This window comes from Aythya marila, assembly GCF_965140915.1.
Source record: "Aythya marila genome assembly, chromosome: 2".
In the NCBI taxonomy this organism is placed as follows: Eukaryota; Metazoa; Chordata; class Aves; order Anseriformes; family Anatidae; genus Aythya; species Aythya marila.
In genome coordinates, this window is record NC_139043.1 from 61,783,774 (window position 1) to 61,810,567 (window position 26,794).

The 26,794-nt window shown below is 36.9% G+C and overlaps 1 protein-coding gene across 5 annotated transcripts in view; it reads left to right on the forward strand.

Moving 5' to 3' along the window:
- The window catches only part of BBS9 (Bardet-Biedl syndrome 9), a 323,372-nt gene that overhangs the window by 128,119 nt on the left and 168,459 nt on the right, over window positions 1-26,794 (forward strand). For all 5 annotated transcript variants that reach the window (XM_082752904.1, XM_082752907.1, XM_082752906.1 and 2 more), the window contains one exon: window positions 20,113-20,295. In XM_082752904.1, the coding sequence (XP_082609030.1) occupies window positions 20,113-20,295 (183 nt within the window). The remainder of the gene's footprint in view (window positions 1-20,112; window positions 20,296-26,794) is intronic.

The window sequence follows — 26,794 nt, forward strand, 5'->3', positions numbered from 1 at the left end:
CACAGCTTGACACCATTCCCGCGGGTCCTATCACTGGTGATTAAGTTGGCGCCTGCCCCTCCACTCCCCCTTGCGAGGAAGCTGTAGACTGCAATGAGGTTTCCCCTCAGCCTCCTCTTTTCCAGGCTGAACAGGCCCAGTGACCTCAGCTGCTCCTCGTACGTCTTCCCCTCTAGGCCCTTCACCATCTTCATAGCCCTCCTCTGGACACTCTCCAACAGTTTTATATCCTTTTTGTACTGTGGTGCCCAGAGCTGCACACAGTATTCGAGGTGAGGCCACACCAGCACAGAGTAGAGCGGGACAGTCACCTCCCTCTTAGTTTTCTGTTAGTTCTTCAACTAAAACAATACAAAATTCCTTAATCTATATTATGGAAAAAGATTAAAGAATTCAGTTTGTTTTGAAAATAGGGCATTTCTACATTAAAATGACTTCATGGGTTGCCAAACAATCAGATTAAGGTTGAATAGACAGTGGTGAAGACATTACAAAAGCATATGCTTTTCTTGCTACCCATATAATACATGGTACTGTGTATTAATGTATTGGCTTTTCAAATATAGGGATCTAATTCAAGTCATATGTGGGAAGTATTTGTTTTGACAAGTATATTGGTGCCTATTGTCAGATCACCAAGTACTTGAATGTGAACAGAAGTAGTTGTAATGGGATGTAGAAAAAAGCTCCTTTCTTGTTTGACTCCTAAAAATGACTAGGAATAGGACCAGACAGAAAAGTCCCATGTTTTGCCTGACAATTGCTCAAATTAAATGCTAATTTCTTTCTCAAGAGAGCAGTTTTCAGCAGAAATGTCCCTAAAAAAAAAAAAAGGCAACAACAACAAAAAATCCCTAAAAATATCTTATTCTATATTCTATGTATTCTATATAGAATATACATATTTTCTGTCTATAGAATTATCCAATTCTATAAATATTCTATTCTCTAAATACCCTATCCAGTATTGTCCCTAGATGTGGATAATAGAATCCAGGAATCCTTAGTGGTTGAATCCAGAAAATCTTAACTTTCATGACAAGTCCTGCCAATTTAGAGAGCCACACATTATAAACAAATCTGATCCTTACTGAGACGCAAACAGCTATTGAGTGATGCTGTATTGCTGTGGAACATCAAACATGCCTGTGTGCTTCCAGTTTACATGAAACTTTCAAAATATAATCAGGAGCTTGAAGAGTGTAAAATATAGTGGAAGGTTTAATTGCAGCCACACAAGACCTTGTTTGATAGTACAACAATCTTGAAGCAAATTTACAAGCATCACCATTATAGTCATAAAAAATCCAATGATGCTTTTAAATGCATCTCACAGTGTGTTTACATGCTAAAATAAGTACTAAGATAGTTTTCTCACTACATGACATCTAGAAACACACTGCTAGTAAAATCTGTTTTCTGTGTATGTAAACCGAACTTTTTAAAAAATGAGTTGTAAATTACTGTTAGTTTGGGTTAATTATTCAGATTCAAGACCATTCAACTAATACGCCGTAAAGAAATTAAAAATGGGCTGATATTTTGCTTATTGAACTTGCAGCATCAGATGTTTTTGAAGCAGAGAGGAATGGAAGGAAATGGAAACTATAATATTTACAAGTTATTTCTGTTGTCATAATTAATTTTGTGACGCAGGTTGAAGGAAAAGCTCTAAGCATAAGATTAGTGCAGGTGTGAGTTTTCTTTCCTGCAGAGGTCTTTATGTGTCTTGAAGCAGCATCAGTCAGACTGAGAGCAGAAGATAGGGATAAAAGATCACAGCACAATAGAGCAGAAACCTGCTTGATCCCCTGACTAATTTAAGCTAATTAGTCAATAGCATATTTTTCCTCTAGCTTTATTTGATGGGTTTTGTAATGCATTTTTAAGAGTCAAAATGAGGACCCATTTCCAATCACCTGAGATGACTGTATTCATTTTGGACACTTCTTTCCATTAGAAGTGTTGCTTTAATATCCTTTTTTTTTTTTTTTTTCTAACTGTGACATAATGTAGTAACTTCAAGAAGCAGAAATATTGAATATGTGTTCTTCATGGTTCTAAAAGGAAAAGTTGTGTTTCTATCAAATGATGTAATAGGTTTCCAGTAGTCACTAAGGAGAGCATTAAACATTGTGAAAAACCTCTAAAACTCCTCAGTTTAGGTTATATATAGAAATTTTAAACATTTGGGCAAACAATTTCCTATACAAGGAAGGTTAATAAGGTGTGTCAAAGGAAAGGGGTTCCAGAGAACTGGATAAAGCTGATGTTCAGATGAATTAAAGGAAGACTGAGGTAAGTGTAAGAATGTTGCCCTGATGTTAATTCTGGGTAAGATAATGGAATGGCTGAAATAGAATTGTGTTGAAAGTTATGTAGGAGTATAACATAATTAATAGCAATCAATATGAATTGATGGAAAGATACAAGATCTCAGTTTATATTCCTTTCATTCTATGTTTACTCAAAAATATTTTGTTTAATTATTGTATGCTATTGAATTTTTATTATGCAGTGATTAAGGAAAAAAAAAAAAAGCTGTATGTTCAGAATTCTCTTTTATAACTACCCCAGTTGTCAATTCTGCATAGTTTGCCTCCCATTTCTACCCTTTTAGCTATAGATAGTATTTTGCAAAATCACCACTAAATGAGAGGAAAGATACAGGTTACTTGAAGATAAATGAGACAGCTAAAGCTACACTGTTTTGCAAAGAGCTATGAATGGATTACAGATTCGAGTAATACCTTTACATAAAATCTGTTAATTTGTTATACGTGAAACATGAACATAAATAATAATAAGGAGAAGAATATCTTGACATCCTGCTATACATCATGTGTACTCCTAACCCCTTTACCGTTAGCAGATGTATCAAATGACCAAAGAAAAAGAAAAACATTTGCAAATTTTTCAAGATTGGAAACAAAGAAATTAAGAAGTAGGCAGTTGAAACACGTTGAAAATTGGAAGAGATTTGAAAAGAAAACAAGTGATTATGGAGCGGTAAGACTTTGAAATGAAGTAGCAGGTGAACTGAGAGAGGCACTGGCTGATAGCACATAAAGAAAAACAGATAAGAGGAGCACTCACTTAGAAAAGACTAAATGAAAGAGGGCAGTTTCCAATTAGTAGGGATAATTACTGACAGAAGTACCTCCTTGCCATTTTGAAAGGGATTTTGTCTATCAGTACTCTGACAATAACTCCTGATAATGGTAGTGATGTTCAAATGTTGAAAAAGCTGAATATTAACTTGGTGTGCGTGCGTGTGTTAATAGGCAGCTATTTTTTATCAAGTGAAGCATCACATCAGGGTGACTCTGCTAAAGTTCAGGTTTGTTTTAGTTTTCCTCTGTGTCATTTTTTATGAGTATATTTTAATCACACACAGAAAACAGCAATTTAAGAATAACTAGAATTATACACTGGTGGAAACATATCTTACTAGTTTACATTTTTCACTTCATTTTTCCTTGTGTAAAATCTCAGATCTTGTGAAGTCAATGACAAAGCTTTCTTTGACTTTAATAAAATCAGAATTTTTCCTTATGCACAGCCATTTTCTTTAATAGTTGGCCAATATTAATTTTTCATGGATGATTTATTATAGAAAAACTGTGGACTAAACCCCGGTGTTTTAAATTTCTGAAAAAAAAAAAAAAAAAGTGAATATGAAGTTTAATCTATGTATATTGCATTTAAGAAACTTATTTAAAGTTAATTAATTTTACAGTGCTCACGACATACCAGAAAATATGACTGCAGGATACAGTGATATTTTTTTCCCCAAACTTGTTTTCTATTCTACTCTAATGGTAACCACATCAGTAAGACTTTTTGAAGCAATAACTGTAATTAACATGTAAGCCTTTTTATGTGTAACACAGTACATAAGTGCTGTGAGTTTTAGTTGCTAGAAGCTGTAAGACATGTCCTAAGCAGAAGTTTTTAAGTCTTTCTTGATAATACTTCTGTAAGACGTACAGATGCATGTCTTAGTTGTCTACCATGTATGGTGTACTCTTTCAAATGTTGATTGCTATTTGAACCCAGTGTACCATTGCCTGTGATAAAACTTCTAGTTTAAGCAGAATAATAATTTTTACAACATTCTAAAATCACTTATCACAAAATACTGTTTAACTGTAGCTTTTTAATACTAGGAATATATGTCTTGTATGAGGCAAGGAAAATAAAACAACAGGATAGTATGGTGTTTGTATATTGTCTGTTTTCACAAGTCATTTGAAGTAACCACCTGCTCCCCTAAATAAAGGGTATTTATTTACCTTTTTTTTTTTTTTTTTTATATATATATAAATTTGTATTTTACATAAAAGCGTATAAAGACTACAGTTTGCTTGTTTCAATGGGAAGAGAAATTTTCTTGGAACTTCCTAGGTAAAGCTTTCATTTATAGCCAGAATTATTTAACTTTTAAGCAGTATAGATCACAAATCCAAAACTAAATATACTAAAATTTTGTTCTTAAGGGAATTAAAATGGCTGTAGTTAATTTAGATTGGACCAGTTTCTTGGCCGCTTTTGCAAATTTAAATATCTTGCTGTTCACAGAAAGGGAAAGTGCTGCAGATTTTGTCTTTAATAATGTGCTACTATGTGGAAGAAATAAAGTTGTGGTGCATGCCAGTATGTAACAAACTTTTAACTGTTATTTTATTCCTATTACTCATTTTCCATCTTACTCTGGATGTCATGCTTTTGCTTGCAAAATCTTGACCCTGAGAACTCAGGCCTCGATGTTTACGTACCTCAAAAGGCAGCTATTGTCTTTCAAGAGAAGTGGTTAAAGGGAGGAAGGGTCTGTAGTCATTTACAAGGAGACATTACAAGGATAGAGATTCTGCTGGAGTTGTGGAAGATGGAACTAACTGTATTGTGGATAGCTTTGTATTTGATCTTAAGGAATTATATGATATATGCATGCAACACACAGAACAAATTTGGGGAAGGGTGATTAGCATGGTGTGGTTATTCTGGTGCTGTATTCTGTTGTTTTATGTGGCTTAGTCACAAATTAGTGCTAAGTAGCTTGACATCCTTGGGGTTAGTTTTATCTTCTACTGCAGAATAAAGCTGCATTCTGGATGCATACTTTTGAAGGAAAGGGAGATTTTTGATGCATGTGACTTAAGAATGCAAATTAGCAATGTGTGATTGTTATTTTTTATTTTTTAAACCCCTTCACCTAGCATGTGACTTTGTTGACATTTCAGTGATTCTACTTAAATGAGGAATGCTAATCCAGCAAATAACATGCTGATTGTAACAAACAGTTTTCTCTATTGCTGTAAAGTGCTGGTTAAAGCTTTGCCAACTGGCTGTATACTGAAAAGGGCAAACTGCTAGTTGAGAAACCTCAGTGTGCTTATAGCTATTCTTGTTACAGTAAAGTCTATGATATGAGAAAGAACCTGTGCCTCTAACTGAAGCACTTCCATGCAAGAAGTAATGGAGATAATTCCAAATAAAAAAAGAAAGCTGGAGGAAGTGCTCCTTGCACGGGATTAACAGTGTGTGTGTGTATGTAGGAAATTACCAATATGTAAATTACTATGCGTAGTTGATTTGTAAATATAAAAAGTTGAAACAAGATCCTCTAATAATTACTGAAGTGTTAAGTTACTATTTTTCAAAAATCTCCATTGAATTCAGTACTTCTGTTTTAATGGAAATCTGAAAAATCATTCTAATTACATGGAATTGGATGTTCTTTACGCTTGGCTTTTGTCTTGAGGTATTGTGAACACTGGAAAAAAAGCCATTCATAAGCCAATGTATTGCAAAAATTTTGCTCTTGGCCTGTCTCATTAGTATTTAAAGAACACATGCACACAAATGCTGTACTGACTAAGGATAGCTTATATGACCAAAAACAAACAAACAAACAAACAAAAAACTTGTAATGCCCTCCAATTGTTATAGCTGCTTTTAAGGAAGAGAAAGGGTAAACATTGTAGAGGAGGGAGAAATTTTGAGTCCTGATATACCGTATGGAGAGATGCAAGAATACATCTAACTTGGAGTACTCCAGCATATGGCAACATCTTGCTTGAATTTTGTTGTTCAACAGCTTATGTCAATAAAATTAAGGTGAAAGCCTTTATTTCTTGTTAATGGAGATTGACTGTAATGTGATGAAAAGATCCTTTGACGCTGTTTCTCATACAATATGTTTTATTACAATATTTACTGTTAAAAATCATCTAAATATGTCTATTGAATAGGTGGTTTTTGATTTGTTGTGCTGTGGATGAGCAAAGCATAAGCTAACTGCAAACGCGATTTTCTTCTATAGCTGTTAGAGTTCCTTTTCTCTCCAATAACTACAGAGGATCTTCATGAGGAAAAGGCAGTGAAAGTTATGTATCTTGCCCAGAGGAGGTGGGGGGGGGGGGGGCGGGAAAAAGCTGTGGTCTCTCCAGAGATTACAGAGAAAAATAAAGGAGGCTAACCCCTCATCTTACAGGATCCTAAGGTCTTTGTGGATCTCTCACTCTGTTTTTGAATAGCTTTGTTTCCATATTTGTTCCAAAAGAAAGCAAGGCTTCATATTTTTTCTGGTTCTTCATAGTTTCTTTGTCTTATGAGAGTAGCAAGCATTTCTTCCTTTAGTTCCTTTAAGGGCAAGCTTTGCAATGGAGTAATTTCCTTTGGGAAATTGTTTTTCTTTTATATTTACCCTTAGGTTTTTCCATTTAAAGAAGAGTGTAATGTTTGGTTCATATTCTCATTACACATTGGGTTTTCTTTAGTACTTCTTCCCACAGGAATGGTGCTTAGTAATTCTCTCCAGTCCTATCATTTAACAAAGTACCAGCTGTCTGCTTTCTTACGTGGTATATTGAGCTCATTAAGTTTTTTTTTTTTTTTTTTTTTTTTTTTTTTTTTTCTGCACCTGATACAAAGATTTATCTACTTATATATTTCATCATTTATTAATTTTTGACACGTTGATCAGCATTGCTATGAGGGCATTGGTTATGGAGAACCCATCCGTGCAATTTGACTTCTGCTGTGGACATCCACAGTGTGAGTCTTGAATACCATCCTTCTCTACAGTCCCCTAATTAGACTCCAATGCAGTTTTGGTAAAGGTGGAGGCAAGCACTGGAGATTATCCTGAAAAAGTTATGAATAGGAGCTGAAATAGGGAAATGTTTTTCCTCAGGTACCTACCATTTCATTCACTTTAAATTCTGCAGTCACTCCCAAGGAATGCTTCTCTTTTTTTTCTCAGCAGACACTAAAGGAAGAGAGTGTTGCTACTCTTTCAGAGGATGTAACTGTATCTTTTAGGTCATGTTTCTGAGCTCCACTAACTTGAAACATCAGAGTGAATTTGTTCTGAAATTTGGCCAATTTATGTAGTCATCCCTCCAGACAAAACGTTTATCTAGATTTTTGGTCTGCAGTGTGGCTAGAATATATGCTACCCAGATGTGTTTTCCTAACTTTATGCAATAGAATAAAGCAAACATAAATATCCTTTTGAATACATCTTGTTATGACCAGTAATGGATGAAACTAAGTTAAAACTATTAGATTTGACCGAACCAGAGCATGAACTTCAGCTGTATTACATCAGGGGAAAAAGATAAGTGTTTAAATTGAGCTTTTTTTTTTTTTTTTTTTTTTGAAAGGAAAATCTTATCAGGAAGCCTATCTTGGCCAAAATCAGTAAGACCATTTGTTGCTAATTTAGTGGGGTGTATTTGCGTGTGGTTATATATTAGCCTTGAAAAATGATCTCTTTCCTCTTCTACATAATTGAGGGTACTATTGGTTAATCCAAATATTATGCATTAGAACTTTTTCTTGTACAGTGAGGAGACTGTTTTTTTGCCTAGATTTAAAACAGAGAAGAATGCAAGGTCAATCATCACATTTCAGACACTGAAGCACACCCACCTGACACTCGCTCTTTCCTTTGCTCTCTTACTTCTATCAACCCCAGTGGGAATCTTAGTCTAGGTCTGTAGGATTTTAAAATGCCCTTATGCATCTTTTATTCCACCTTTTGTTCCCTGATAGACTTAGTTGCCTGTTAGAGTAAAGGAGAAGTCAAGGACTGAGAAATTTGCATCTGGAAGGTTGCAATATTAAATGTGTTAATTTCAGTGCATTTGATGGTAGGCTGTTTTATGCTTTTTTTTTTTTTTTTTCTTCTTCCTCCAAAGAAATCGCTCTTTTCTAGGAAGTAGTGCTGAATTAAACTTTAAACCTTTCTGAGGTACCTCGAAAGCTCTTTTGAAGGTGAGAGAGATTGTTCCCCCTTTTAAGACCTAGGTGACCTGAACTGTCTTGCTTTTCTGTAGCATACCAGGGTACGTAGATAGTGAGGCTAGGTAAACAATGTTTTTATCTCCAAAAGTGGCAAGTTTGTCAAACAGGTGTTCTTTCAGTGGAGAATTGGCCCTAAACTGATATTGGAATGAATTTCCTTTATCTGTTTGTAAGCTCTTCTATTTTTGACCTATTTTAAGGAAAAGAGGAAGAACATAGGATATGAGTAGAGTTAGATGATGTTCTGCTGAAAATACATGTAGTCATATTTCCAAAAACCTGGGTGAAAGATGTTTGCTTGTACTATCAACTTGGAACAGTTAATAACATTTCTCAAAGATTACGAGATTATAAATGTCATTAAATACTGTATTGGGAACTGAATATTAGGATTCCATATACCTTAAATATATTTAGAGGTGCAATGGGGGAACGATGTCGAAATGGTATGATGAATTATAAAGCTCTAGTCCTGTAAATATGTATATGCATATATAATGCTGACACTTTTTTTGTTGGACACCAATCTATAGCCTGTGGTGAGACATTCCATTAGAATAATACTGTTGTAAAGTCACTTTACATATTAAAATAATTACTAGCTTTTCAGCTTGTCTTAATTTGAATGCGAGATAAGCCAATTCGGGGGATGAGCTTTTGCTTGTTTTATTTATTTATTTATTTATTTTGTAACTCCTAGATTTCAGTGGCACTGTTTAATGTGTGGCTAGAGGCAGGTGTGCATATAAAGAAAAATGATTCTCTTCCTGTAGGCTTTTTCCTCAGAATTAGCAGGGTATTTCAGGTGGGAATGTTCTTAATTTCTCAGTTTGAGAAGAGAATGTGCAGTTCCAGGTGTGCAGAAGAATGGGCACCATTTGATTGGCCATTATCCGCAGCACAATGAATTCGGTGACCTAAAACTATTTTGACAAACACCTGGACAGGTGATATTGAATGGACCGTAATGTTACTTCACAAGGTTCTTTTTTTTCTCTTTTATTTCTTTTCTTATGTAGATGGAGGATTCTAGGGATATGATAACCACTTTGTGTCTTTGTTACTCATCCAAGTAACTACTATCTGTTTGGCCTGACAGTAAGGTACATTTGGTCCACTGATGCTCGTTCCCAGTCTTGATACCTGAAAATGAAATCTGTATCACTAAAAATTATTGCACGTTTATGGAAATAACTACTGGCATAGGACTCATATGTTGTATAAAATGGGATGCCTCTCAGAAGATCATAGAAGTTATTTTCTGGGTATTGTGGAGCAAGCATTATTGTGGTCTGTGCTATGCTTCATCTGTGGAGGAATGTAAGAATCTGGTGTGTCTGAAGCTTACTATTTCAGCACGTTGCATACAATAAATTTTTGCTTTCACTAAAAGTCTGTTTTGAAATTATATTTTTTAATTTTTATTTTTATTTATTTCTAGTAAATGATTCCAGTCCTATTGAATTCTGTTTAATACAGATTGTTCTTTGGCCTGAGTTTTAAAAAGCACGAATTTCATTGTAACATTCCCGTGTTTTGAAATGGTTGTGCTTCTTTCAGAACAACAACAAAAAATATAATAAATTACAGAAAATTTCTAATTCAAAGACAAGGTATTCAGACAAGCAATTCACATGTTTTGGGACATGTGAATGCGCTTTGACTTGAGAAGCTTGTTTTATCTCCAAACGTTCTATGTGGCACATGTTGTCAAGATTGTGCTAAAAGAGAAATCCTATAAAGTGTCTCAAAATAGAAAATAACTTGTGTTATTGAACAATGTCATGAAATTAGTGTTGTAGTTAAGAGTTTGAGCTTCTAATTAGCCCACCATCCTTTTCCTTTTATTGTTTAGAATATTTAATGTTTGAATGTTTAGAGTTGATTTCCAGTGTAGTCTTATATTTTAATCATTCTGAGTCTTACTGTTACTTCTAGACACTGTGATAGCAATTGCAATATTTTCTGATCACTTAAAATTATATGTGAGCCTACCTGGATGGGGAATTTTGGAAACTTCCTCAGGTTCTTCAGTATAAAGCAGAAGTGCCAAAATCAGAAGTAGGAGTGGGTAGGGAAAATATCATGTATTGGAATTTAGCTTAGTATTTCACTGTCTTGACAGGCTTGATGATTTGTTTGCCATTAATGCTTTTATCTTAAAAGCTGTTGGGAACATAATTTTCTGGAATTGCTTTGTGTTTATTTATACAAATAGAAGAATATCTGTATTATGTGTTAATTGGATTTGTTTTTATTAATCTTTCTAAGATTTGTCAACAGCAGGTTTATTGTTTTTAATTTTTACAATAAAACATGAACGTGAGGCAAGCCTGATTTAGGAAAGAGATACTTGATTTACTGTGTAGCTTCTGGGAAGCAATGACAAAAGCTTTGGATTTATTCAAAATTATTATATTATCTAGGTTTCTAAAACTACATTGATATCTAACATTCTGCATACTTTTTTTCCTCTGGGTGTATGTGGCTAATCATGTTGAGAAGCAGTCCCCTTTAAAAGGATGAAATCCTGCCCTTACTAGATCAATGCAGCATTCCCACTAGTCTTATTAAGCTTTGATTTTTGTCCACTGAGCTTCAGTGTATGTGAATTTTTGCAGAACTAGGACCTAATGGGTCTCTCTTGATTTCCTGGCCATCCACAGGTCCCGTTGGGCTGAAATAAAATGAAAAACTTGCAGGAAGAAGCCCTTGTTAGTTTTTTAAACCATTTGCTTTGGTTCACAGCTTATTTTTAATATACTAAATATGAGGTTTTGCTTGTTTGTTTCTTTATTGTAAAATATATATATTTTTTATCTTTCCTTAATATCATATATTTGGTGATACAAACCAAGCTCTTCATCTCTCTGTCTCCATTTAGCTAATGCTTAGCTGTATTTTTTTTTTTTTTATACACTGCTGCCAGTTCAACCACAGCTTCTCAGTGAAACTCTCTTCAATGTTCATTGACTATCAGTGATTCTTTGACATATCTGTGTGTTATTTGGCACATTGCTATGCTTAAATGGAACTTTTGTTTTGAAGGGGTAAGTGAAAGATGCATTGTAACTCATTGGCTTCTTGGGTTTTTGAGTAATTTGTACCAGATGCTATTTTGCTCAGATAAGCTACTATTTTTATAACTCCCCTTCTAAATTTGGATTTAGAGTGTAGAATTGGCTTCTAAATGTGTTGGAAAGTATCATATATATTTTGGAATATGCTATGTTTATAGCATTCCTTCATGAAAGATTTTTTTTTCTCCATCTGAAAAAATGGGCTGCAATATTTACCTGTAGATAGACTATCAGGAACAGGTGAGGTGTTAGGTATTTTAATAGTTTTTTTTCTGTGTGTTCTTATAAACCATACTACTTTATCTGGCTTTTAAAGCACTAAACCCCTTTAAAAAAAAAGCAAAGAGACAAAAATCAAGTAATCAAGTTTAAATACTTTAGTAATTAAACTTAATTTAGACAGAAGAAATATTGGAATTCTTCTTTTCTGTTCCTGTGGATTTAACAAAGGAAGCTTAGATAATGATGGGCAGCGGTATAAAATGCTAAGAAGTGTTTAAATAAAACCAGTAAACTCTCAAAAGTGATGCAACAAAGTGATGTATTGTTAATATAGAAATTTTTTCAACATTATTTTTTATATGAGGAGCAACATGTTTAGACCCAGGGGAATATGAATATGCTCAATTTAATTAGGTTGTAACCTTCTCTAATGTAGAGGTAACCAAGTCTTTCTTCATGCTTGGATTTTGCTAGCAATGCTTGGCTAGATACTTTATTCAGTAAAAACAGAGATTTCTTGTGGAGTAAGGTGTTATTGATTCATTAGGGTTTTAATTTGTTTTTAAACATATTAACAATCAAGTATCTTTTTTTTTTTTACTGTATTCAGGTAGCTGGGGTTGTGAATCCACCAAATATTTTGCAATAAACTTCAAAAAACTTCCTGGTAAAAATGGAGTATACAGGTACAGATAAAAACTGGGGAAATATAAACTTGTGAAGACAAAATTATAGCCTGTCTTTCTGAGTTTTCTGAAGAGGAAAAAGAGAATGTTGAAGTTTTTTTCCTATTTTGAATTGTCCATAGTCATACAATTATGTCTTTGCATAGTTGAAAAGATAGCTACTTTTATCTGGAAAGAAGTCGCTATTAACATCATTGTCACCAATTTCTAAAATGAGGTATTATATCTCAGCTTTATTATATGTGAAGACTGAAAAGAGGACCCTGAATATAAACAGTACATGCATCTGGCTTTCAAAGAATGTTTGAGTTGTCTGCTGTCGTAATCTGTAACCTGTGTTGTGCTTGTAGATGATACTGCTACTTGGCAGGTTCCAGCTAAGAAAAGGGTTCAGTAGAGTTGTTAGTAATAACTTTGTTGGGGATTTAACATAGACGGAAACAACAAACACACACAAACAACAACAACACAACTTCCCCTGCAGCCTTGAGTATTTAATTAATGTGAATTATAGTTTCCAGATCACTGTAGTAACTATTTGTGATGATCAGTAATTTCATGCTCATTTTGCAGGGTAGCTGAGTGCATCCAGAAAACTAGCCATGGCTCATAATGTACCTCTTTCATCTCTCTGCTCTCTTTGCAGATCAGGGTTGTTGGGCTTCACTTGGAAGTCCAATATTTGGTGCCTATGTGAATTGATGCTTTGTTGTCGTCATGTTGGGGCTAAACCACAGTTTAAAAAAACTTGGTCATGGTTAGTGATAGCAGGGACATTCATATCTGTGTGGGATAATTGTGGTCTGAGGTACTCAATCCCAATGCACACTCTGACATACAAACTGTGGTGCTGTGGGAATGCTGCAGTAGTAAAGTGCTCCCTTGTGGGAGTGACACGATTATTCCTTCTGGTGACAGAGTGCTTGATAAAGATCACTTTCTGACATGGATATCTTTGTCTGCATTCCATAAAGCTTTGGTCACTTGTCAAAAGCTGTGTGCACAATGCTCATTGAGTGAGATGGTCTGCTAATCAGCATTTGGTTACTTTGTAAACTGCTTTGAGAATTGCCTGCAAGAAAATAGTTTTCTCCCAGAATAAGGGATATTCAGGATTTTATTAATTAAAATGATGTGATTGCTATCACGTTGTCATATCCATTCTAAAGGTTTGCTTTGCTGGTGCTGTAGCTTTAGTGTATGACTGCATAACATCTGGTAACAAAAGGGCTTGTAAGAGGAGGGAAAAAAAAATGGACTTTAATGCTGGCTTGTTCCATCTGAACTAAGGTATGTGATGGAGACCTTAAAACCACAGGACAAATATTCTGTTAGGACTTGTTTTAGTTTTAGCTGATGGATTTTTTTTTTTTATTTCCTTTCCTTTTTTTTTTTTTTTTTTTTTTTTTTTTTTAATAAATGTACATAGAAAACAGTGTAGTAGAATAGTACTAAGTGTCCAGTTACAATGTGAATACCCAAGTAGTCATCTTGGGAAATAAGCTTTGGTTTTTATGCTTTATGTGCATTAAAGTCTTATTTTATGAGGATCTACTTTCTTTTATTTAAAAAATAGTCAGAAGGGGTTGGATCAATTATGTATCTTATAATAAATAAATTCATATTAAATTTAAAACAATTGTCAGAAGAAACCTGTGAGCTTGTGATCACTGTTTTTGCTTGAATAACTCTTCCTTACTACAAAATAACCTTCTTCTAATAGAAGCTTTAATATAGTTATGAATTAGTTTACTACGTAATAAATGTGTTGATAATTCATCACCCCTGTGTCAGTTTCAAAATAATTACACTTCTGGTGCTATTTTTCCTATTTTACCAAATTTGGTAGAGAAGACCCTCCTCAATATGATGTATGAAATGTAAAGATATCCCGTTTTCCTTAAATGCCAAATCTCTGCTGTCTTCAAACCTGATTTCTGCTGAAAATGAAGATGCTTCAAATTTGCTAGAAGCTGTGAGATAGAAATAAATGAGAATAAGAACAGTTGGCTAAAGCTTCACCAGTGGTGAACAGTTATGTTTTTCTTGGCAGTTTTCAAAAAGAAAAACAAATTGTCAGTCATATTTCCTGTTCTCCATTTTGAAATCCGGCATAAAACCTGTGAGAGTCTTCAGTCCCTATGGTGTTCAGGTCTCCAAGAAAATATACTACCCACCTACCCACTCAAAAGAAAATTGTGTGAAATGTCATGCTCATTTCTTGCCCTTTACTTTTTTTTTTTTTTTTTTAAGTTTTCTTAAATTTCATAGCCAGCTAATAAGGCCTTTTGTATTTTTGTATTTTTATATTTCTATTTTTTTCATATTATTGGAATGCTTGTGGGAGAGTTATGTTCATTATTGCTTTAACAAACTTGTCTGTATATAAACGAGTGGGTATGTTGCAAGACTTTTTCAAATGGGATTACTAATTTTGAAGAGTTACTGCTGGATGTTAAACACTGCACTAATATTGGATTAATTTATTTATTTTAAAAACTTGAATCACCATTCACTTTAAGTTAAACTTTGCGAATGCTTTGTTGTCTTAAAAGATTGTCTTAGCAATGAAATAAGAATGGAAAAAAGTCCTTCTGCTTGAGCACTTTATGCTGAAAACATGAGAAATGCTCTGTACTTGGAAGCAACTGTAATCGAATCTTGCTAATAGCGTTGATGGGTGAAGTTCTCAAGAACTCATAGAAAGGCTTCTGGATTTCAGGCTTACCTTTTGCCAACTGTGAATATGAAATTTAATAAAAATATTTTAAAAGTATGATGTTAATGTAGGGTCTAGTTCTTCTCTAGTTCTCTCTTTCCATTTCACAGCATACTTCCATTAATAACTTTTTAACTGTCCTTTGCTGATGGTTGTATTGAAACAGTGAGAATTTGGTAAGAAAAATTTAAGCAAAAAAAACTGCAAATGAAAACCAACTTTTGATCAGTTGTAAAGATATATATTAAATACTGTACTTTCAAGACATTTCTATACATCTTATTATTTATTTTTTTTTTTTTAGCCACCTTTCATTTTTAGCTTTCTTTTTGTTTGACAACTTTGTGTTTTTAAGAAAAAAGGAAAAGGAAAAAGTCTATTAAGCAATGGTAGGGCTTATGCAATATAGACAGACTTGCTACTTGATAATTTTTAGTTGGACTAAAATCTTTGCTGTTAAACTACGCTTAGGACCACCAATTGCAATATATTTTTCTACCTAACCCTTGAAGAAGTGAGAGACATGGGGAGAGATTTCCTTTCCCCTTTCCCTTTCTTTCTTTTCTCTTTTTCTTCTTAATAGATCTGTTTACAAAGATAATAAAATAAATGTTACCTAAACAGATTGAACTGTAAAAATTAATGCCAAAGATATTTTTTGACAGTTGTTCTTTCTGGTGTGTATGTTTTGTTTGTTTGTTTGTTTGTTTATGAAGTTGCTTTGAAAACAACCTAAAGGTTTTTTTTGGTATTAGGTGTTGTTTGGAAGTACTGGGACATATTTGTTTTATAGCCTATCAAAAGGTGAGCATCTCCTTTGCTTATAATTACTAAAATAGAAAGAAAGCATATTCTGAAGACTTCTTGAAATGAAGCACCGTGTAGTAACTTTTTTTTTATGTTCTGAGGTATACAGTACAATATAAGTTTTAAGTGTAGGGCAGAGTGAGAGATGATCTGGGAATTCATGAGTGACTCAGTCTAGGTGTCCTTTTCCTCTTGTGTTAGCAGTGTTCAGGTAGTTGTCACACAAACACAATGGTATTTGCCTGCTTCTTCAGCCTTACTGATATTAGCTGAGTTTTATCCAAAAGGAGGATACTTGCCTTTATTCCAAATTCCAGGAATTCTGAATATATTGTACAGAGAACTTGTCTGTTCTTGCTGTTTGTCTTCTGTGAAAGATGGAGCTGATTACTGCACACAATTAATGGTTACAGTGATCAGTTACAACTTGATGTAAGGTACTGTGCAGTGGTGCATTTGGCACATGGCTTTGTCACCCTTAACTGCTGAAAAGCAAGCATACTGTGGAACTGCACTGCACCTCATGTAGAACATGAGGTAGACAGAGCACCAGCTTTTTCATCTGAGCAAGTGTAATGCAGTCATGTTTGCATCAGGTGATTCATGGCTGTGATACTATTGCTTTCCTCCAAGCGATGTATGTTACATGTTTTTTCACTGTTAGGGATTAATTTAACACTTCTTAGTATGGTTAGGTGGTATTTTGTTTTGCCTTCTTGTTACTCAGCTCTGATTTATGTAGTGTTTGGATTCATAAGTGTCCTGTGGGTTCTCCATTTTATTTGGAAATGCTATGTTTTACAATCCAAAACAAAAGCTATCAACACATTTTGTTTGAAATGCTTCATATTTATAGTTCCCTGAAATTCTCTGTTGCCTTTATCTTCCCAGTCACATGGGAACTTTGAGGGAACACACACATCTCTAATGCCAGTGTTGCAGATTTAAAAATAGTTTTCCTCCACCAAATGCTAACAGCTGGTTGGCTTCGTTTCCAGGCTGAAATTGCATTGTATAGTATTTTCATTTTCCTGTTGTTGCCAAATGTTAATGGATCCAGCTCTGCAAATTTTACTATGTAAATTCTGTTGTAATACTAATTAAAATTTAACTGCATTTATGAGGCCTTTCACAACTCCAGTCAAGCACATACTACTTCATTTTGCAGATAAATAAAAAGGGGAAAGTGGTTCAGGGGAAGTGTTTTGTGTTGATTTAAATGACAGTGAAGATGATGTGTATTGCTGCTAGCCATTATTTGGGCAATGCTAAGATCTGGTGTCATTCAAGAGAACAGGTCTTTTAAGTTGTGCTCCAACTCTAGGACAAGCCACTAACCTTTGTTCCTTTCCTTTAGTTGAAGTAATTCAGTGCAAGTACCCCAGAAAATCCATTGCTGATATATTGAAATTATAGCAATTGAATATTGAAATCACTTTCGTCTTTGCTTTTCACTAGTGACAAAAATGTCTAGCCACTGTGCTTCAAGAAAGAAGGGATTCTTAGCAATATGTTTCCAAAACGTCCTTTTTCACCCCTAAGAGTAGGAAATTAGAGAAGGGGGGCAGGAAACCTGTGTGGATGAGCAAGGAGCACATCAACAAGATCAAAAGGAAGAGGAAGGTCTATGAAATGTGGAAAAAGGGCCTGTCCTCTTGGGAGAATATGGAAGTGTTGTCAGGGCCTGCAGGGATGCGATGAGGAAGGGCTAAAGCCCACCTAGAGATGAGGCTTGCAAAAGAGATAAAGGATAATAAGAAGGTTTTTTTAAAAGTATGTAAACAGTAAAAGGAAGACTAGGGATAATGTGGGTCCCTTGCTGAATGAGTGGGGTGTCCTGGTAATGGGAGACACCGAGAAGGTGGAGATACTGAATGCTTTCTTTGCTTCAGTGTTTGCTTCAAGGACTCCGCCCTAGGACTCTGGGACCCTGGAGGGAGGAGAAAGGGTCTGGGAAATGGAAAGCTCCCCCCTGGTTGATGAGGGAGTGGTTTGGGAGCATCTGAGTGGGATCAACGCACACAAATCCATGGGTCCCAATGGGATCCATCCACGTGTGCTAAGGGAGTTGGCAGAGGTGATCGCCGAACCACTCTCTATCATCTTTGAAAGGTCCTGGAGAACAGGAGAGGTGCCTGAAAACTGGAGGATAGCCAATATCACTCCGGTCTTCAAGAAGGGCAAGAAAGAGGATCTGGGAAACTACAGGCCAGTCAGTCTCATCTCTGTCCCTGGAAAGGTGATGGAACAGCTTGTTCTGGATGCCATCTCCAAGCAATTGGAAGAGAAGAAGGTTATGAGGAGTAGTCAGCATGGATTCATCAAGGGGAAGTCATGCTCAACCAACCTTGTTGCCTTCTATGATGGCATCACCAGCTAGGTAGATGAGGGGAGAGCGGTGGATGTCATCTACCTTGACTTTAGCAAGGCTTTTGATACTGTCTCCCATGACATCCTACTAGCAAAGCTGTGAAAGTGGGGGATAGATGAATAGACAGTGAGGTAGGTTGAGAACTGGCTGACTGGCTGAGCTCAGAGGGTGGTGATCAGCAGCGCAGAGTCTGGCTGGAGACGTGTGACTAGTGGTGTTCCCCAGGGGTCAGTGCTGGGTCTGATGCCGTTCAACATCTTCAACAACCTTGACGAGGGAATAGTGTCTGCCTTCAGCAAGTACGCCGATGACACAAAGCTGGGAGGAGTGGCTGACACACCAGAAGGCTGTGCTGCCATTCAGCGAGACCTGGACTGGCTGGAGAGATGGGTAGGAAACCAAATGAGGTTAAACAAGAGCAAGTGTAGAGTCCTGCACCTGGGAAGAAACAATTGGATGTATCAGTACAGGCTGGGGGACGACCTGCTGGAGAGGAGCTCTGCGGGGAAGGACCTGGGGGTCCTGGTGGATGACAGGTTAACCATGAGCCAGCAGTGTGCCCTGGTGGCCAAGAGGGCCAATGGGATCCTGGCATGCATTAAAAGGAGTGTGGCCAGCAGGCCAAGGGAGGTGATCCTCCCCCTCTACTCTGGCCTCACCTGGAGTACTGTGTCCACTTCTGGGCTCCCCAGTACAAGAAAGACAGGGATCTCCTGCAAAGAGTCCAGTGGAGGGCCACAAAGATGATACAGGGCCTGGAGCATCTTCCTTATGAGGAAAGGCTGAGAGACCTGGGTCTGTTCAGCCTGGAGAAAAGAAGACTGAGAGGGGATCTTATCAATGTTTATAAATACCTGAGGTGTGGGAGACAGAGGGATTTGGCCAATCTCTTTTCAGTGGTTTGTGGGGACAGTGGCCACAAAATAGAGCACAGGAAGTTCTGTACCAACATGTGAAAGAACTTCTTCACGGTGAGGGTGACGAAGCACTGGAACAGGTTGCCTAGGGAGGTTGTGGAGTCTCCTTCACTGGAGATATTCAAGGCCTGTCTGGACGCCTACCTGGGCAGCCTGCTCTAAGGAACCTGCTTTGGCACAAGGGTTGGACCCAATGATCTCTCGAGGTCCCTTCCAACCCCTAAAATTCTGTGATTCATAGTGCTGTGAGTGGACAATATTATCTACAATGACATGTTATTTCTGAAATGAGTAAAATGTATTATAATAGCTTTTCTGCTTTTCCCACCACCTTGAAGTACTCAGTCAAACTATCCTACCATCTTACAAGAGATGAATCTGCCATTTTACTTTATTTTAAAAATTCTTTTAATATCTATGACAGTTATTTTAAAGCAATATTGCTGTCAGAAACATGATCCATAATGTTTACTTTTTGGCATAAATGCTGTAACAACTAGCGCAAAACAGAGAGAGATCTGGGAATTAATAAAGTTACAGATGGCTATCATGTGGAAATAATAATATATTGCATTTTTAGTGGAATAAAATCAATGTATTGCTTTTGATTAATACAGTAGGCTTGCTGGTCATACAGGGATTAGCGTTGTGTGGTATAAACCTGAAAGTTAGTTGGTTATCCTGTATTATGTGTCATGATGAGGATCAATTTCAGGAATGCCTTAAGAATACACACTAAACAGAATAATTCCTACATTGCTTGCAGTACTAGATAGATTAATTATATTGCCATCTGTACTTGAAATTATCTTGGGTATGCAAAGGAAAAATCTAGATAAATGATAACTCACTTAATACTCTGTGGTTTTTGTTTATGGAAGACAGAATTCCTCAGGATATTCTACAGAAAAAACAAGAGTGTGCCAAATGTAATTTCAGTGTTGAGTGTTCATGGATGGTAAAAATTATACTTAACAGAAGTTTGTAATTTTTGCAGGTAATAGCTCTAGCAGATGCAGCAGAAGAAAACCAAGCCAACATGTTCCAGGCATTCACAAAGTTGAAAAGTGCCACCCATCTGGTGATTATGCTGATCAGTCTGTGGCAGAAACTCAACGCTGACCAAATTGCTATTATGGAAGCTGCATTTTTGCCATTAGCAGAAGATACACAAGAGCTGGTAAGGATCTTTAAGAATTACTTGAAAAATGCTATTTAGAAGAGTTTAAGAACTTAAATTTACATGTTTGTCTGTGCTCTTTGTTGGAGATGATTCTTTGAAGCGATCAAGTAGGTGTGTAATGCAACCTGTATGGTTTCACAGTGAATTAGAAAAGTAGGACTAAGTAACAGAACGGTTCATGAGAAGATAGTTTAGAATCATAGAACATCTTGCTTAATGATGCAGTTACAGCCACGCCACAGATGCTTGCGCTTGCTGATGTCCCTGGCCAGCCATAAAACATCTGTTGCTTTCTGAACACGCTCATTCAGCTTGCAACCTCATGTCCTAGCCTCACATATCACTGTCATGTTGCAGCCTCATTGTTGCTGCCTCATCTCACAGCCTCAAGTACCAACGTCATATCCCAGCATCTGTTTTGGGTTTGTGTGGCAACATTTTGGTAGTCTGGGAGCCGTGTGGGTGACTTCTGTGGTAAGAGACCAAGAGCTGCCCCATTTCAGAGAAGATCCAGTTCCAGGTAGCTCCAAAAGGGAACCTCTGCTGGCTGAGGCTGGTACTTCCATAAAGTGCCACAATGGTGGCACTTCTGTGCTAACATATTTAAGAAAGACTCCAAAACGCTGCACACAGCATATGGATGACAGGACTGAGGAAATGTGAGAGAGACAGCCTTGCAGACACCAAGTTCAGTGAAGGAGGAGGCAGGAGACGCTCCAGGTGCCAGAGCAGAAGTTCCACTACTGGCTATGGAGAGGAACATGGTGAAGTAGGCTGTCCACTTGTAGCTTGTGTTATATGTTGGAGCGGATCTCCAAGTTGCAGCCTGTTGAGGACCAACGCAAGAGCAAGAGGATGTGGCCTGAAGGAGGCTGCAGCATGTGGGGAGCACATGCAGGATCTGAATTACAGCTGGAAGTGCAGTCCATGAAGACCAGTCCATGCTGGAGCAGTCTGCTCCTGAAGGACTGCGCCCTGTGGTACAGCTCCTGGGCTAGCACTTCTCAGGCTGCCAGGAATTCGTTTCTGCCCCAGGTTCAGGAGAATTCTTCTGTCAGCTTTTTTCCTGCTAGGGCATGGTCACCTTTATGGCTGCTGCCCTCATCCAGTTACCCAATGCCATGATAATTTCCCATCCCCCAAATGACTTCCAACTCAGTTGCTTTTTAGGATTTATTTATTCTTTCTTAAATGCCAGGCCCAGCCTGGCAGCCTGCATGTTCACCAGCCCCTGGCTCCTCCTGCCGGGCCCTGCACAGCCACAACGGATCCTCAGGGTTGATGTTCAGTGGGGACTGGGGCCACCTGCGCCCGTCCTGCTCCCAGTGCCAGGAGAAGCTGCGGACGAGCTGGCGTGGCGTGGCGGGGCTGCGATCCCTGTGCCTGGGCGAGACACTGTGGGACCGGTAGCTGGAGGGGCTCCGCCATCGCTGCTGCTGCCGCCGCCACCCCAGCCCCGCGTTGCGCTGGAACCTTCCCCAGGGCTGGTGGGCCGAGGCGTCCTGCACGGGGTGTGGCACCAGCCTCACGATGGTGATGATGGGCTGGCGGCAGAGTGGGCTGGTGGCTCTGTGGGCGGCCCGGGGCTGGATGCGCTCCCTGCAGAAACAGTGCCTGCAGGGGTCCAGTCGTGCTGCGTCAGCCAGCGGGCCCAGGCAGATGGTGCAGCTCTCTTCTACTGGGGCCTCTGATTGCAGCTCCTGGTGTGGCTGGCTCATTGTCCCCGTGGCCACTCTAGCGTGGAGATGCTTGTTGTTCCCGGGACACTGCTCTGATGTCGAAGGAGCTGATTGTCAAGAGGAAATGGGCCCAGTAAAGTGGGAACGTGCATGAGAACTCAAGAGTTGTTTGAAGAATATCAGGAACATCGTTAGCTCTTGACTGCACCAGGAGGGTGGTAGAAATGAACAGCATCTGTTGGTTACCTGAAGTCATGGTGTCCTATGCTTTCTTAGGCATAACAGTTAAAAATGGTATAAAACAGCCCTGATTTTTACCTAAAACAGAGCTCCTTATGTCTAAGAAACTTCCTGTGCTGCTCCGTGGAGAGGGGAGCCAATGCTGGAGCAGTCCGCTCCTGAAGGACTGTACCCTGTGGGCTGGCAGCTCTCAGGCTGGCAGGCATTTTCTTCTGCCCCAGGTTCAGGAGACCTTCTGTCAGCCTTTTTCCCATTAAGGCACAGTTACCTTTATGGCTTCTCCCATTACCCAGGCTTTTCCATGCCCATGATGATTTCTTGACCCTCAAATGACTTCCCATCCTTGAGTATCCCGCATGTGCCTACCACCTCTGTCCTCTCTTGGTTACCTGAAGTTACTCTTATGTCTCATCGGTATAAAAAGAGCCTGATTTTTACACTAAATGTAGCTTCTTTCCTTTGAGAATCTTCCTGTACTGCGTGTGATTCTCTTTTCCTAGTGTTCGCGTTGTCTTTTACTGTTATTTAGTTATTTTTTCCTCCTAAAAGGGGTTGGAACTTTGCTCCAATGTCACATTAACTGATTTTTACTATCATGATGTATATTTCCACTACTTGTAATCACTACTACTGTCAGTTATTGCTATACTCTTAGCATATACTACAGTGATGAATTTTCTTTCTGGTAGTATCTATATCTACATAGATGGTAGTATAGGTAGTATCTGTGGTTGCTTAGTTTCCATCTTCACATCACAAAGTCCTGGAATCTTACAGTATCCTGAGTTAGAATGGACACACAAGTATCATTGATTTCAGCTTCCTGGCTCCACACAGGGCCTCCTAAAATTCAAACCCTATGTCTGAAAGTATTCTCCAAACACTTCTAGAACTTTGACAGACTCAGAGCCATTACTGCTTCCCTGGGGAGCCTGTCCTAGTGCCCAACCACCCTCTCAGTGCAGAACCTTTCCCTAATAACGAGCCTGAGCCTCCCCTGTCACAGCTGCAGGCCATACCCTGTTTGCTGTTCCCAGACAGGAGAGCTCTGTGCCTGTCCCTCCATAGTAGACTATCTTTACAGCTCTGTGTAGGGTTTTTGCAATGTACAGTGATTTAAGATTTAAATCTTGAAAACTTAAAGTGGTTTACTGCCATTTGGAAAGTCTGTGCAAAGCTCTAAGTGAACTTCACATCATCTACAGTTTCAACTGTGAAAAAAAGTATGTTTTGGTACTTTACACGATGTTGACCCATAGCAGGCAAAGCAAAACAGTTTTGATCAGATTTACTTTGGACTTTTGGCTCATTTAGACCTGTAAATCAAGCTGCACAACTGAGGTGTATGTATTCTTATGAATAGAATTGTAGGAAGATTCACATCAATTTCATAAAAGCCCAAACAGCCATTATTTGCATGACTCCCTTTTATTTTGCCATCAGACATCACATTGCCTTTGACACATGTTTTGATAAATCATGGGGAAATCTGTAGTGTATCATATAATACGAGATATCACTTTAATATATAACTCAATGTGGTTTCAGTATAGTAGTTCACAATATTCCATGTTAAAGCTGTAAGACCCCACATAAATATTGTTAAGATGTGCATCCTGCAGAGCAGCCAGGATGAAAAATGTAAACCAGCAATGACTGGAGGTGGAAATGGGTAATGAAACCTTTACAAAATATTGAAATACATGCCATATTGAAGTTGTTATGGAACGACAGAAATCTGAATGTAATTAAGGAGAAGTAGAATTAAGCAGGGGAGGGAAGAGGGGAATCTGACATAACAGTATTTATGGACAGAAGCTCCTAGCTAGTGTTCATGTTTCCTTGCAAGCAGTTGAGTGGAACTGTAGTGAAAGAAAGTACCCTGAAGGATTTTTTGTTTACTCAAACAATTCTGCACAATAGCTTGCTGTATTTTTATTTGGATGGAATGTGTTAGAAGACAGTTTGGATGCAGTGTACCTCTCCAGAATATTTTCTGCTTCGTTAACAGTAAGCTATGAGAATGTTGTATTTTTTTTTTTTTTTTTAACCAAAGGGAAAGGTTTAGAATATACTTTTACAGTAAAAGAAATGCTTCTCTGACCATAACATCAACATTATTCTCATACATGCTGTTCCTTTTAGAAAAGATTGCATCTTGTTTTCTAGACCTTTTGGCCACTCCAGTTAGATACTTAGCAAATAAAAAGAGGTATTTTGAGTTCTCATTGTCACTATTTTAAAATAAATTTTCTGTTGCTATAAACTTTTAAGAACATGTGAAATCTCATTTTCTTGTCTACAAAGGTAAAGCAAATACTACAAGCTTTCAAAATAGTTGTTTAAAATGAAATCTTGGTCTTTTCTCTTGTATTTTGATGATAAGGTCCTTAGGGTTCTGAAAATACCTTTCTTTTTCCCTTTTTCTTGCATTTTCTAATAGCTTAAATGTAAATTCTGTAAGTAACAGATATTTAGCATCATAGATTTTATTTCCAGCAATAAATTTCTAATTAACATCTAAATAGTATTTCTTTGTTTAAACTGACTAAAAGTATTGCATTTGTTTTGTACGGGAAATATGAGGACATTCCCTGTTTCCAGTGATTCTTCCATGAATTTTATGGAGTCTGAGAAGCATAACATCAGAAATTGCATGAGGTTTCTTGGGTTTTTGCTGTTCTCCAATGAGATAAATAAGGAGCTAATCTGTCAAGGAATTTAGCTGTAGTTTTGTTCTGATCTACTTTGTTACTATTGCAGGACTAATTTTGACACATTCAAAATAGAAATGTATATTGTCAGTTTCAGAGCATAGCGTTACAATTCCGTGCAAACTACACTTTAAAAAGTATACTAATTTAGAGTCTATATGTTGTTTTTATTATCTATTGAAATGTCTGACAAAATTGTTTTGGAGACGAAAGAAGCCATGATCACTCTAATAATATTAATGATTTATCAGAGATTTTATTGTACAATTCATTTTTCTTAGGAAAGTTGCTGACTGTTTTCCAAGACTAGCATATTTGCCATTAACTTAAATTAGGCATTGGCAACTATTGGATTACTAATATTGGATGTTTTTCAGTCATTACCCTTTTACCAAGCTCTGTTATATTGAGGGAGTTTTCAAAAATTAGTTTGTGATAGAGTATATGTTTACAATCAATAATCATTTTTGGAAGGGAAGGAATTTATCCAGACTAACTTAAAGGGTTCAAGGAGTTCATGCTACATGATAGTTTTGATATAATAGTTGCATGGTGTTTGGATTGACTGGCTCAGATGTCTGATTATTAAACTATTAATACTTTCTTTGTTTAACATGTTACAAGGAGAGAAAATGTCTGTCAATATTAACATTCTAATTTTAGGACTGATGGAGGGTCTTCAGCAGTATAATCATCAATATAGCTATCAACTTCACTCAAGAATAAATATTTTCATAGTTCTCGTGGTATTACCAAGTAAATGCTTTTCATTGCTCAGAGTCATCCCTTTCTTGTTATACTTACATTTGTGATGCTATAGTTAATAATAACTATAAACTATCATCGAAGTACACTTTCATCTGCTTTTATTTAGGCTTGGCTTGAGAGCAACCAAGTAAACGTCTGTATTCTATCTTAATTTCCTACTGAAGTTGTAAATTGGGCAGGAAAAAACATGCCTGTGGGTAAAATGTGTGTATTTAAGTGACTCTGTGATCTAAGTATAATAATCTTAAGTTAATGAGTCCACATTTACTTTTTTACAGTGTTGATAGATAAAGTAGAAAAGTACACTTACAGGCAATGATGATAAAGAGAAGGTGTCATAAGAAAATCACAGAGCACCTTGGAAGAGTCATCAGAGTTAGTATTAAAAGCCTCTGTGCTTTCTGTATGAAGATGATATGAGCTTAAACCACTAGAAAAAGAAAAGATTGGTAATGTGGAAAAGCTAGGTAGTCTGCTAGGTTTTATGCATGGTAGTAGATAGGTTTTATTGTAGAGTTCTCAAGAAAATTTCAATTTGGGGAAATAATCCTTTATTGATTGAAAGTTTTCAAGATTAAATAAAAAATTAATTCTGTAGTTCTAAGAGGTTTAATTCTGTCAAAACTAATGGTATCCAACTTTTTTTCTTGAAATTGTTAATTAATGGTTAGAACTGTTGAAGCTTTGAGCTGATAATTACTTTGGGGAGAGTGGTTTTATTGAGATCTAATTTTTAGAATTTCTATTAAAGTGTTTCTTTTCAATAATTTTTGTAATTAAAGTATAAACCAAACTGGGTCTTAATCATGGTAGAATACACCTGGAATATATATTTTTTTTTTTATGTAACTCATATTTTCTGTACTCTCCTTGTTCTTTTTAGCCATATTTGGAATTCAAATCTTCAGCTATGTAACAAAAATATCTTAAAGTAGGCTGAAATATTTTTAATTATATTGTTTACAATGTGCTAGCACGCCTTATCATTTGTAAATACTTTGTAAATACTTTTTCTGCTTCTCTTAAACAAAAAAACAACCCTTCCTCCCACCCAAAAAAGACACAATCAAACCAAACCAAAAACAACCAACAAAA